At 40.4% G+C, this 14,181-nt stretch overlaps 2 protein-coding genes across 2 annotated transcripts; both read left to right on the top strand.

The window, feature by feature from the left end:
- Window positions 1–1,803: 1,803 nt before the first annotated feature.
- On the top strand, window positions 1,804–7,175 carry LOC131461171 (uncharacterized). Its single transcript, XM_058632218.1, has 7 exons — window positions 1,804–1,927; window positions 2,018–2,299; window positions 3,220–3,540; window positions 5,851–5,955; window positions 6,097–6,174; window positions 6,298–6,344; window positions 6,453–7,175. Exons 1-7 carry the CDS (start codon window positions 1,888–1,890, stop codon window positions 6,702–6,704), a joined length of 1,125 nt encoding a protein of 374 aa, XP_058488201.1. The 5' UTR covers window positions 1,804–1,887; the 3' UTR covers window positions 6,705–7,175.
- Window positions 7,176–8,126: 951 nt separating this feature from the next.
- On the top strand, window positions 8,127–13,657 carry LOC131461170 (CMRF35-like molecule 8). The gene is made up of 8 exons (XM_058632217.1): window positions 8,127–8,204; window positions 8,473–8,661; window positions 10,336–10,650; window positions 11,222–11,518; window positions 11,815–11,886; window positions 12,553–12,657; window positions 12,785–12,825; window positions 13,218–13,657. The coding sequence occupies exons 1-8, from the start codon at window positions 8,165–8,167 to the stop codon at window positions 13,482–13,484; spliced, it is 1,326 nt and encodes a 441-aa protein (XP_058488200.1). The 5' UTR covers window positions 8,127–8,164; the 3' UTR covers window positions 13,485–13,657.
- The last annotated feature ends 524 nt before the right edge of the window (window positions 13,658–14,181 follow it).

Below are 14,181 nucleotides of genomic sequence, written 5' to 3'. Positions count from 1 at the left end.
TCTGAAACATTATTGAGGTGAAAAAACGTGAGAACAAGTTTAGGTTAAGGTATTAACCACAGTTCTCTGAAACATAGGTGTTGAAAGAGAACTTTAGGTTAAGGAAACAACCGTGGTTCTTTGAAACACCAGTGAGACATTTGACGTTTTTACTGTGTCCTTCGTCCTCATTCAGCTTTGTCTTTCTACGTGTGTGTGTGAGTGTGAGTGTGAGTGTGTGTGTGTGTGCATGTGCGTGTGTGTGTGTGTGTGTGTGCAGACCCCCTACCCGTATAGGATTTCTCTCTTATCTCTTGTTTTCTGTCCACTTTCACAAACACACTCATAAACCATTAACACACACTCGGCCATTGTTGCCGTGTTGGTCTTGGGGACGTGACACGTTTACATTGTCCGACTCAGAAAAACCTACAGGACAAGCCAAAAACCATTAGCTTCACCTCCCCCCACCCCCCAAAATAAAGCGGGTGTCCCTCCCAGTGCACGGGGCCAAGACACCCCGCAGAGGACTGTCAAGCGCAATTAGTCGTGAGGGGACAACCTCAAATCGAGGGGTTTCAACGGGACGTGGTGATGTGAGTGAGGGTCAGCGTGAGGACTTCTCTGATGTCTCCTTCTGGTTTGTACCATTCACACACACACACACACACTGGTGTGTTGTAAGCAGTAAAAGTCTGGACCGAGACAATTATGTCATGGTAGTCCCACTAAAATCGAGTCGGACTAACCTGGAAAATGTGATTGAAATATCACCCACACATTCAGGACTGTCTTCTTCAATGAGGACCGACGTCAGAATATTAGCCTAAATGCGACATTTCAAACTTCCTGTTCAACAAACAAGCAGATAAGTGACATTTTCACCATTTTGGTGTCAATTTAAGGACATATACACAGACAAAGAGCTGGTTTATGTGCAGTCCTGCGCTCTGTCGCCCTCTGTGTATATCAGTGGTACTGCAGCCTGCTTCTCTCTCTCTCTCTGTTCTTCAGCTCTACTTCATTTCCTCATCTTTATAAATTTAAATAAATTCAGATCCACGTTGGCCAAGGAGTGCCAAACACTACAACATTTAAGAAAACACAACAACATTAACAAAACACTAAAACATTAAGAAATGCTACAATATTTAGAAAACACAACATTACAAAAATGCCACAACAGTAAGAAAACACAACAACAATAGGGCAACATTAAGTGCAATTGTATAGTGTTTACTTAATGTTTTTGTAATTGAAAAAGCAACTTTCGCAGTATTGTGAGCCTCTTTTTTTTATCGTCGTGCACTATGTGTGTTTGTGTTTGGTGCAAATGTGGCTCACATCCTGTTGGCTTTAAAAAGCTGAAGTTGGCATCGCTGATGATGGTAAACTATATTTAAAAATGAAATAAAATCGTCCTAATAATAAGATGCAGGATGTGAGATGACACATCCTCTAAATTAGTGGGAAACAAATAACTGACTAATATCTGGCCCGGTAGATGAAATAAAAAAAATATTATAATTGCTATTGCTTTTTTTTCCCCAAAAAACGACAACATCAGGCATCAGGCAGTATTCAGTGCCTTTTATACTGAAATTAAATTACATTTGCTGTTTGCCGACCCCTGCCTTAAATTGACCGTAGGTGTGAATGTGGGAGTGAATGTGCACGCCTCATGAGTGAGTGTCAATGTCACTTTTATTAAGATACATTTCTCACATTTCGTTCCTGTCCTTCACTTCTCATTTCCTCTTCACTGGCACAACCGATGACAGAAGGGGAAGGAAAGGCAGAGTAGTTGGTGCAAAACATGCTTAAGTAATAAAAGACACACGGCAGGAAATTCAACACTTTGGGTGAGTGAGTGGCTGCTGAGACAAAAGTAACTGGAATAGCAACACGATGAAGAGCTTTCTTCTACTCATCCTTTCATTGATCACAGGTAAAAAATAAATCTTTATTCCTACCACAGTACTGTTTTGGTTTCAGTATCTGACTTTAAATAATGAAGCTTTTGTTTTTTGTTCAACAGGCTGTGAGGCATCATCTGAAGTACAAGGATGCCTTAAAGGATGGTTTGAATTCAACTGCACAAATTCTGACCCAAAGGAACAAATTATTGTACATATGCCCAAACAAAAACCCATAACAAACAACCCAGGGGATACATGTGAAAAAGACAAGAACTTTTGCCTGTACCGGGATAAATTAAATAAAATTCTCACGGTGGTTGTCAACAAACTTGAAAAGCGTGACTTTGGGGATTATTGGTGTAAAATTGGCAAGTCATCACCTAAAATAGAACTTGAAGATGGTAAGAAATCCTCTTTAAAGCACTATTTACAAGTTAATGTATAGAAATGCTATGAAATATTACCTTGTGTGATGCACATAAGTGAATAAATTATAAGGAACATAATGAAATATAAATAACCAGCTGTTGCTACATTAGCTAATACAGCTTGTAAAGCTGATAATGTGTCGTTTAAATGACAATCCTTGTTCCCGATAACCATCTCTAAATAATTCTCTATCTCTCTACCTTTTTGATAATATGGTGTTGCTACATTAGCTTATACAGGTTGTAAAGCTAATAATGTGTTGTTAACATGAGATAACGCTTGTTCCTGATAATCACCTCTAACTTAACTAATTAGCTAATTAGCTAATTAGTTTGTAAAGTTAGTAATGTGTAGCCCGTAACCTTGTTCCGCTAATGATGTGTAGCTAACAACTGTGTTCCTGATGAACATCTTAGCTAAGTTAGCTAATACAGTTTGTAAAGTTAGTAATGTGAATAACAAACTTGTTGCTGATAACCTTCTCTAACTTAGCTAGCTTAGCTAATACAGTTTGTAAAGTTAGTAATGTGAATAACAAACTTGTTGCTGATAACCTTCTCTAACTTAGCTAGCTTAGCTAATAGTTTGTAAAGTTAGTAATGTCTATAACAACCTTGCTCCTGATGAACCTTTTTCTAAGTTAGCTAGTATGTGTAATACATGTTAAAACCTGTGATGCTAATATGAGATAAACCCACTGTAGTTCCTGATAACCAGCCATTTATTGATTACATTAGCTCCTAAGCCTAATATTGTGATGATTAGACTATATAAACATATTTCCCAAAAAAAAAAATACCCTTAGCTATATTATTTTTCTTTACTTTACTTTTTTATTCTCGGGATTAGGAATGAATTTCACATCTCTTACCTATTCTTTTTTTCTTTTCAGAAAAGCGTGGTTGCCAGACAAAGCTTTTTCAAACCGTTTGGGCAACAGCTACAACCAACTTCACGTGTGACAGAATAAAAACCTCCAGGGTTACTTTTCTTTGCAAAAAAGATGGTTTCAAGTGTACAGAAATGATATGGACACTGTCTACTACAGTGTCAAATGGAAAGTTTACGCTCACAGTCAGCCCACACGTCTTCACCATAGAGATCAGACACGTTTCTGCACAGGACGCTGGAGTCTACTGGTGTGGACTAAGATCACAACGTGCAGGTCGATATCACCGAACTGCACTCAAAGAAATACAGCTGGAGGTTCAAGGTGAGTAGAGTTTATCTCAAAATATCAGTTTGTTTAGATTGAACTGAGCATCTCTGAAACGGTGCCACGTTAAGCAAAGCAAACACTTAATGCATCTCTAAGTTTGGATGATGCTGGAAGTCATTGTTTCTAGTTTTATGCTCATTCTTTTAAACTGCATCCCTGGGCATTTTTTTTGCTTGTTTTTGGCTGGAATTTCATCCTGTTAATGCATTTTCATAAGAAGATACGCTTCATAGCAGTTCCTGTCCAGAGTTGCGCATCAGGGCACAGGAAATGCCTGAAACCAAAATGTGGTGTTCCTGCACATCTGGATTGAAATGATTATGTATCTTACAGTGTATATATATATATATATATATATATATATATATATATATATATATATGGGCGGAGTCATCACTGCACAGTCTGCATGAAACTGTGGTGACTTTGTTTTACACACAACAAACACACACACACACCCAAACAAGTGACTAGTGACTTGTAAAGCAGTTGTTTTCAGTGTAACTGAATCAAATCACTAGAATCAGTTAATTAAAAATATCTGTTCAGTAGTTCCTTCATGACCGGAGGACAGACTCCGTCTGACACAGTCACTGGACGGAAATACAGCGGCAGGGTTTGTGATGCCGGTCACAATCAGCAATGCTGTCGCTATATACACCAGACTCCTCTGTTAAATATTCCGATTTTAGACATTTCCCTGGTAGTTGTTGGAGATGAACCCATGATCTACAGTTCAGTACTGTTTGGTTTGATTTTTGTTTCAGACGTCTCTTCCTGTGACGGCAGTCTGGTGACGTCATGTGGCTCTGTGTTGCTCTGAAGGTCCAGCAATCTGTTGTTAAGGTCACTAAATCTGACCTCCAATAACATACCTTTGTAGTAAGATGTGAGCTGCTTGGCATTTCATAGTGTGTTCCAGTACATGATAAATGTTTAAATCCAGGGTCACATGGTCTGATGCTACAAACACGCCTATAGCGGTAGTTATTTAGCACGAGTTGAATTTTGACGCATGGCGCCCATCACGTCTATCACACCGTGTGGACTGTGCGTTGACTTTGTTTGTTAACTTGTTGCGCGACAAATTCATGTTGCGTGTCGTGTGAGCGCAGCATCGGGCTATCAGTGCGTCTAAACCACCAAAACACTCCCTTTTAATGTCCTTCTATCCACTGTGTTTACAGATATACCAACAAACACAACATCAGCAGCTGTTGGACAGACTCTAACATACTCCTGCCAGTACGAAGGCTCCGTACCCATTAAGAAATTTGTCTGTAAGGGAGAACAAAAATCTAAATGTGAACGCCAAGTGGACACCCAAAGGTCACAAAATGAGAGGTTTTCCATCAAAGATGATCGAAAAAATAAAATCACCATAACATTGAAACATTTAACAAGAGAAGATACTGGGATTTACTGGTGCGGAGCAGAGAGCACCCGCCCGGGGAAGAGCGACCAGTTCTTCCACAAACTTGTGTTGACTGTCGGTGGGTGAAACTGACCAGTTATTATTTTTACTAGTGGCCAGAGGAATAATATTTTTTGGTTGTCCTTGGCTTCTGTCCATCCGTCCCATTCTTGTTGACATGATATCTTAAAGGTATAGTTTGGATTTTTGAACATTAAGTTGTATGACACAGACCCCGGGAGTAGAGTGGATGCAACGCTGTTAAATCATTTAACGAGTCTCCGGTTCAGAGCGGAGAAAAGTAGTTCCAGTTGTCACAGAACTAGCAGGTTTTAAACCACAAACAGGCATGCATATGTTATGTTAGCACGGTTGCACCGCTGTCCATCAGTATGTTAGGAATGTTTATGGATCAGTAAATGTACGTATGGGATGTACAAGGGACTGCAAATAAGGAAGTACACTTAAGGATAAGTAACATTAGCTTCCTAAGATTCACTAAATCTGTTTGAACTCTTCATTTGAAGGGTCTAGGAATTAGATTTGTGTCAGTATTTAAGAAGCAAATTAAATATCTATTTAATCATTCAAAAATACTGTATTTTATTGTTTGAAAATACACTTGTACTTTACGCTATCTGAGGGAGTGCAAAGAACAAGTGAGGGAGCGCAAAGAACAAGTGAGGGAGTGTAAAGAACAAGTGAGCAATTGAATACTGGTCCAAAACATCACATCGTCATCAAATTTATGAAATTTAAGAGATGTGTTGGTTTAAATGTGTTGGCGTCAGATATTAATTCCAGCGGGCCAATTTTGACCCACGGGTCACCACTTGCTGACCACTAGTATATGCGTTCCTAATCATGTGCTTATATTTGACTCTTTCCAGAGTCTCCACCTTCAACAACACCGTCCATCCACCCGAGGACTCCTTCTTCTACTCCATATTCTACCTCCTCTTCCCAGTCAACCACTGCGTCTGTTGAGAGAAAGGGTGAGGAAGTACTTATTAAACTGACATTACCAAGAACAGGAAAAGGAAGACATTTACTTAGCTGAAATACCATTTTCTGGGGGGTGGACGTTTTGTGAGCAGGAGTGGTCATTTTATGTGTGGTGCGGTTTTGTCTTACAGATATCTCTTGGTTAATTGGAGTCATTGCTGCTGTCACATGTGTGGCTGCGACGGGGCTTCTTGTCTTCATCTGTAGACGTGAGAGATTTCTTCACCAGTGTTGCATGGCATGAAATTCTCACCTACACGCAACACTTCCTGTTTGGAAGCTTTCGTGCTGGTGTGCCAGTTATTTAGTTTTGTTGTCTCTCTCTCTTCCAGGTGCCGAGGGTTTAAAGAACACAGCAAATGAAGGAGCTAAGAATGAGGTGTGAGCTCACGTCATTACTTGTAAAGTAAAACCAAAACGAGGCACACGTTCAGTGTATGTGCAGATTGTACATACAGTATAATGTTCTTCTTTTCTTTTCTGGAAGGATCACTGTTATGCAGAGATACAAGAGCTCCCCCAGAAGTCAGACTCAGGAACTACACCAAAAACGGTCTATGCCACCACCATCTTTAGCCTCACGCCCTACTCCGTCGTCCAGCTTCCAAACAGCTCTGGTGACATGTGGTCCACAGTGACAGGCGACGAGCAGGCTCACACCTACTCCACTGTCAATGAGCCACCCAAGCTCACTGACACCGCCCTTTGTTACACCCTCAACAAACCACAGCAGCAATGAGGAAGCGTAGATGTTTTTATATTCCCTTCTATGAGAGACTAAGTGTTTCTTCAGAGGAACAGAAACAGCAGAAACAATCCTTCCGTATCAGCTGGGTTTCATGTTCATTTTCCGTATGTTTTATTGCATGTAATTAGCTAATGTGGCTGCAGACAGAATGTCTTTTTGTTTATTGTTTATTACTATCATGTTTCAGTGTAAACCATACAACATAAAATACATACAACAACAGCTGGTGGAGCCTGGAGACATAGACAAATGCAAATGTAAAAATATTACATTAGAGTAGATCAAATTGGCTTTTATATAGTTTAAAATATATATATATGGCAGGGACCTAAGTAATTGAGTAATTTCAACTCTTCAATTCTTCATATTATTTAAGGGTTTAGTTCTGAAGAATTTACATTTTGTGGATTAGAAAATTTGCAGGAAGAAGAAGAAGCTTGACCAGAGTTTATTTGACCTAATAAGTGTCTCCATTTACTCCAGTATTTCATAAAATAATATCTGTTAAAATAAAAAATAAAAAACTCAACTGGTACACAACACAAAATGCATGTTAGATTGTATTTAGTTCATATCAGGTGTGTTTAAATATGTCAGTATTTTTAGGAGGTTTGGGTAATAAGGGGGTTAAATCAACAGAACTGTGATTCCGGACTTTAACCTCTGGGGGACAGCATTTAACATCGTCTCATTTCTCACAGCGTCTGTCTTTTGTCTCCTTCACTTGGACGATGCAGCCTTGACTGTTGAGACACAGACTTAGCAAAAGCTTCTACTTAAGAATAAGTTCACCACTTTGTCTCGGTGTTAAACAGCTGTTACTGACGGGAAGATGAAGTTTGTAAATGACCTACTACCATGCACCAAAACTCATAGAAAAAAGTCACTGATGGATCAACAGCTTCTGTGAGCCGTGATGTCAAATTGTGTAGAGGGGAGTGAATAGTTTAGAAATCTTAAACAAGTGTCAGTCTGTCTTACAGGTGAATGTGAAGAGGCTAACACGTTTTTCAATGATCCTTTAACCAGTGATAATCCAGATGATGGTTCTATTGTACAGCTGATTCATTTCCTTATTATAAATAAAAATAAAATATTTCAATTCCTTCCAGATTTTTCACTTTTTCTCCAAGAACTGAGTTCTCAAGTCAAGTCAAGTAGTTTGTGAAGCAACTAATGGAAAACTTTACTTCCCCAAAGCGCCCTGAATAAATATTCATCTCACTATTTTTACTTATTCACGTATGATACTGCCAATTTTAAAGGGTAGAATGCTGTACCGCGACTGCGAAGCCTCAGATAGACCCTGGGGAGGACAGAAAGGGGAAGCAGATAAGAGCAGATTGGTGACAGAAAAATAAAAATGCAGGAAACGCAGCTCTTCACACACCAACAAGCACAAAGAGGCACAGACGCAAGAAAGTTCAGTGTGAAGACGGACGGACGACAAAATGAAGCTCTTTCTTCTGCTCGTCCTCTGGCTGACATCAGGTAAAGAGATCAACGACGTCTGATCAGTGATATTACGGATTAAAAAGGTTTCTTAAATGAAATGAAATTAAATTAAATATCAGCGACAGCTTTACCAATGTTTAAAAACTAATATTCTGAATTTGTGATCATGTAGATGTGAGTCAGTCAGGTGACGTTTAGTATCGGAATCAGCCCTGGTTGAACAAAGAATCAATAAAAAAATGAAATAAGAAATATTGGGATTGTTAAAGTATGATGCAAAGCCTTATTTTTGCTTGGTTTGCAGGTTGCCTGGCCTTGTCTGAACGGAGAAACTGTGTACATACCTGGGTTAAGTACACATGTAAATTTGCCAAAGCCCAGAATATTTCAAGTATCGTGTTTGAACTAAAACATGATGGCACAGAAAAATTCCGATTTCCTATCACAAAGCTGGAAGGAGAGGATGCTGGGATATACAGCTGCAGTCCCGTTGGTAAGAAAGAGAGGCGTGTTCTAATCTGTTAATGTGTTATATTTTGTAAAATAATATAAATATTTAAGATTTTTTTTCTGAAATAATTTAACATCTACTACCATATAAATACTTTATATCATAAAATATCTGATGGGAGAAAATGTTATTTATATATTCGTCAGTTGCCATTATCCACTGAGTCTCATTTGACTTGACTCTGACTCTTCCTCAGTGACTCACACTCCAACATTGGGAACTAGACTCTCAGACTAACTTTGACTCTTCCTCAGTGACACGAGGATTGGTGAGTCGACTCAACTCCAATAAACCTGGACTCCACTAACGGACTTGACTTCAAACAGTACAGACGTCTTTGGTGACTCAGACTTGGATGTAAATGGATTAATTCTGACTCAACTAATGACTCAAGTTAGTCTGGAGTCAGACTCTTCTTTGGTGACTTAAAGCCAATAATCAAGGACTGGATGATGACTCAGACTAAGTATTGAAGTATGGGGACTCAAAATATACTAAAATCTTTGGTGATTCCAAAGAAGGCGGATAACTGAGACTGGGACTCAAACACTGGGGAGAGGACTCTGACTCATTTACACTTGATTAAGACTCTTCTTTGGTAGCTCAGACTGGGACCCAGTCACTGAGGATAGGACTCTGACTTAGACCACCTCTGACTCAAGTAATGAGGAAATTAGACTGGATTCAGACTCTTCTTTAGTGACTCTGACTCAAACTCAGTCATCGAGGACTGGATGATGACTCAAACTAACTTCGATTTGAGATTCAAAATTAAACTAAAGTCTTTGGTGATGCCAAGTAATGCTGATGACTCAGACTGGGACTCGGCTCAGACTCTTCTTTATTTAGTTAATTTAGACTGTTCAATAACCCTAACCACTGGGACTCAATCACTGGGGACGGGACTCTGACTCAATTCAACTTGTCAAATTCCTTATTGACTTAGACCAAGACTGAAACTTTAGAAACTTGGCTCAGACTCTGACTCAAGTAATAAGGACTTGAATTGGACTTGGTTCAGCCTCTTGATGATGACTCACATTGGACTCAACAAAGTCTTCTTTAACCGGACTCATACTCTGACATTCAGGACTTGGTTCGGACAGTGACACAAGTAATGGGGACTTAAATTGGACTTAATGTGTGTGACGCACAGGACTGGACCCAGATGGCAAGAAACAAAGTTTATTTTCAAAGTCAAAAACAGAGGCAAAGGTACAAAACCTGAGGATCCTCAAATAGATGGCAGGAAGCCGTTGGTGCGAGATCCACGGTCAAGACAGAGTTCCACACTAATCCACTGAAGCACAGAGGTGCAACGAATCCACAGAATAAATCCCACTGGACGGTGAGAGAACAGCTCGGTACATGTCACCCTGACAACGGACGAAGACAAACTCGCGATCAGACAAAGGAAGAGGGAGAGTTTATATACACTGAGGAATTAGGGAGACGACGAACAGCTGAGGTTGGCTAATCACAGAGGGGAAAAGTAAAGTGCACACAGACAAGGGACAAAAAAGACTTCAAAATAAGAGGGAATTTCACAATAAAATGACATGGACGAGAATACATGACAAACTCAGACTCAGACAAACAACAGGGCCTTCAACATAAGCATGTTAAATGAATCTTTATCCTTTTTTGTTTTTACAGAAGTCTGTCCGTATCTGCTCCAAACAACATACACCATGGCTAAAACCACCGTCTCATGCAGCTACCCAACACAGGATGGCAAGTCAGGTCAAAGAGCCTGGTTTTTCTGCAAGAAGCAAGAATCAACCTGTGAAGAAATGACACAATCTTCAGTGAAGTCAAATGGGAAGTTCACTCTCACAGCCACCAACGCTCAAAGCTTCAGCTTGTCCATCACCAATGTGTCCTCTCAGGACGCTGGTGTCTACTGGTGCGGCTTCAAAAACAAATATTATCCAGAACTTTCACTGCAAAAACTTCAGCTCAAGGTTCAAAGTGAGTGTTCCGTCAAACAGAAATCATGGTGAATAATTAAAAGGGATAGTTGAAGGTTTTTTTAAATGTGGTTGAATGTGGCACACGTACACAGTGATGGGAACCAAAGAAATCTTTCCCTGCCCACACCAAATACCATGGAGGAAATCTGTGATTTTACATCCCCACACACATCCACTGCTGCCTCCATCAGTGAGTTCAAACGTGTTCTTTTCTGACTTCTGTGTTTGAAATCCTTTGCCCTGGTTTACCACAGTGACACAAACTGACCACACGAGGCAGCAGTACACCAACAAGTACAAGCAGTACAAGTTAAAACTGATTTTCTCTATGGACTTTGGTGTGGGAGAATGAGCGTTTTACACACTCCAGTTTCCAGTGAGATAAAGCATCTAAAATAATCTCAACATATCATAAATGTGCTGCTCACAGTTTTGTTTTCGAGTGTCTGTGACTCAAGGGGGCAAACGGGGCACAAACAACACAGTCAGCACTGTCTATGTCACTACCTCATACAACCATATTTTAAGATGGCAGCCATATGCTTGATTTCACCTCTGTTTGTTTACAGCTGTAACAACCTTCACAAAATCCCCAAAGGTTGGAGAAAACGTCACCTACTGGTGCAAATACACCAGACACTCTCCCACTGAGGTGGTCATTTGTAAAGGCGAAGATCCAGCGACGTGTCAAATTATACTCAGCACGGCCAACGCGGCTGACGGGAGGTTTTCCATGACACGGGGCAAAACGGGAAATATGACCATAATGGTGAGAAATGTGACGATACATGACACAGGGACGTACTGGTGCGGGCGACTCAGTGACAGTGAAAGAAGGTTCTTCCACAGATTCTACATGAATGTGGGTGAGTCATGTTGTTTTATACTGCAGACACTCGACCTCTGATGCTGCCAATACTTTGTGAGTGTGGTATTCTCTCATATGTACTGATATTAGAGCTAGGATAGGCAACACATTTGTCACTGACAGCATACAATTGGTATTTTCCTCCGAGAAACTCTTCAGAACAAAGTTCAATGATGTTATAAATCCATTGAGGCTAGTTTTCCTGTCCACTTCCATTTAAACTGACTGCTTATTGGTATTTGATGAAAGTATTTTATGGTGTGAACAGTATGTCGCACTGTGTTTACCTTTCAGTTTCACCGTGGTCACCAGCAGCGTCCACGTCTTCTCCAACCACGTCCACTTCCTCCTTCCCGAAGTTCCAAAGTGAGAATGACAAAAAAATGTTGATCCTATGTTATTACGAACCCCGATACCGATGGCGTTTAGCATTGTGTGCGTGACTAAAAACAGAATACAATGATTTGCAAATCCTTTTTGACTTTTATTCAATTGAAAACACTACAGAGACAAGATGTTACTTTGGACTGTAAATCCCTGGAATCCCTAAACTCCTTGTAATTGTACGTTGAGAAACGTTGTTGTGGTGATCGTCGCCCAAGCCTTGTTTGTGAATGACTGAGCCTTTCAGGGATGGATGCTCCTTTTATACCCAATCATGACACTTAACTGTTTCTAATTAACTCTGTTCACCTGTGGAATGTTCCAAACAGGTGCTCCATAAGCATTCGTCAACTTTCCCAGTCTTTTTTGGACCAGGCAAGAGCGTAGGTTTGGGTACAAGATTGGTGGGTGACCTCTTTGGTGGCATGATGTCTACAAAAGAAGTGTAGGCCCGAGAGAAAGGGGAAGGCAAAAAGCTTTGCCTGTGTGCTTTAGGTCTGTTGCTCTGTTGTCAGAACACAACGTCACCTGTCCCGTCCCAACTTCATTAGGGTTTTTACAGCCAAAATCCTGCCTTTAAGCAGGCAGCTCTGGAGGATGATGATGATGATGATGATGATGAATGTGTGTCTTGTTACCATGTCGCAGTTCCCCCTTCACAAACCTCTGGAGTTGAAACAGCCGTCCTGGTCCCTGTGATCGTCACCGTCGTCGCGCTGCTGCTCGGGATCGTTCTGATCTCCATCTACAAACGTAAAACACATTTTTATTTCTTATAACTGGAGCTTCACCTAAAGTGACTCTTTTTTTTCATATGTTGATTTGAATCTAGTCTTACTTCTCTCATTTTTTTACTTCCTGTTGCAACTTTTACATCCAGTGAGCAGACGAAACAAAGAAGCAGCAGAGCAGCACAGACAGGTACTTTAAACAAAAGTACACTTTCTTCTTAAAACCACGGTGATGTCACACGTTTATGCCTGTGATACAAACACAAGTCAAACTTCCATTTTGCCTGGAACACCAAAGAACTAATGATACAAAAATATACAGTATATATATATATATATATATATTATATATATTTTTATATTTACGTGTTTATTTTTGTGTTTTATAAATGCATCTCAGTTATCACATAAACGTCACTTTGCCTAAAATACAGATAGACCTCCATAAATAATACATTTTTATATATATATACATTTTAGACCTTATTTATTTCTCCATTTAATTTTGGTAGGTTTGGTCGTTCATACACTTCTTTTTTTAATGTCCTCACTGTATTTGTTTTTTCTTTCTTCTCTGGAAAGGATCATGTGAGTGAGCAGATGCAGGAGCGCCTCCACACACCAGCAGGAGAAGATGCAAATGACGAAATGTCGCTGTATTACGCCACCATCCACTTTCAAAATGGCTCCAGTGGAGTCGGTGACAAAGCTGTGGCGCTCAGACCCAGCACCGCCGCCGCCTGTGAATACTCCACCGTGAGGTACAACGGCAATACAACCCACGTTTCACCGTCACGAGCCACAGAGGATCCTCTCTATGCAACAGTCAACAAGCCTGTCCGTGCATGACAGGGAAAAGACAGCATGAATCCATCATCAGCAGTAACTGGATCTTGCCAAATAGTGAGACCACATGAGGGATATCGGTTATAACTCATCATATAATTGTTAATTAATTGTGAAGCACCAAATGAATAACCTAATGATAAATCATTACCAAGCCAACATGTCCATGTGGATCCCATATGGGTTATATTCAGGCCGTTTCCACCGTGTTTTTTGGCATTTCAATTAGAAATAATACTAGGAATAGTACCTGTAATTCCATTCTTTGGCACCCTTCCCTTGGGGTACCAGAGTAAAATGGTATGCTCAAGCCGGAGCTAGACAGTCAGCTGATTGGGCGAAAGAAAACGCCACTCCCTTGCGATCGGTGTAAATATCCCAACCCCGAACCGTACCATGATGGAAACACAGCAATAGTGACCCCCACCTGGAAATACTGCAATGAGCGAACAATGAGCTAGGCATCAGTGGAGAGAAAAAAGTGCCTTTTAACAGGAGGAAATCTCTGACAGAACCAGACTCAAAGATGTGCGGTCATCTGCCTAGACAGGTTGGGGTGAAAGGAAAAATGGGCAACAGAGGAGAGGTGGGGCACAGAAATGACAAAAGGACAAGAGGGAGTTCCACTCAGTACCCAGGTAGCCTGGAGATGGTACGAATGTTGTATTTTCATCATGGTACAGTTCAGCCAAGCCGGTTA

The sequence above is a fragment of the Solea solea genome, chromosome 6 (genome assembly GCF_958295425.1).
Source record: "Solea solea chromosome 6, fSolSol10.1, whole genome shotgun sequence".
Classification (NCBI taxonomy): Eukaryota; Metazoa; Chordata; class Actinopteri; order Pleuronectiformes; family Soleidae; genus Solea; species Solea solea.
This window is presented reverse-complemented; position numbering and strand designations above follow the sequence as displayed.

Coding starts and splice junctions, on each gene's coding strand:
- LOC131461170 (XM_058632217.1), top strand. CDS start 8,165: ATGAAGCTCTTTCTTCTGCTCGTCCTCTGGCTGACATCAG. Junction 8,662..10,335: donor ATACAGCTGCAGTCCCGTTG/GTAAGAAAGAGA, acceptor TTGTTTTTACAG/AAGTCTGTCCGTATCTGCTC. Junction 11,887..12,552: donor CTCCTTCCCGAAGTTCCAAA/GTGAGAATGACA, acceptor ACCATGTCGCAG/TTCCCCCTTCACAAACCTCT.
- LOC131461171 (XM_058632218.1), top strand. CDS start 1,888: ATGAAGAGCTTTCTTCTACTCATCCTTTCATTGATCACAG. Junction 3,541..5,850: donor AATACAGCTGGAGGTTCAAG/GTGAGTAGAGTT, acceptor GACTCTTTCCAG/AGTCTCCACCTTCAACAACA. Junction 6,345..6,452: donor ATGAAGGAGCTAAGAATGAG/GTGTGAGCTCAC, acceptor CTTTTCTGGAAG/GATCACTGTTATGCAGAGAT.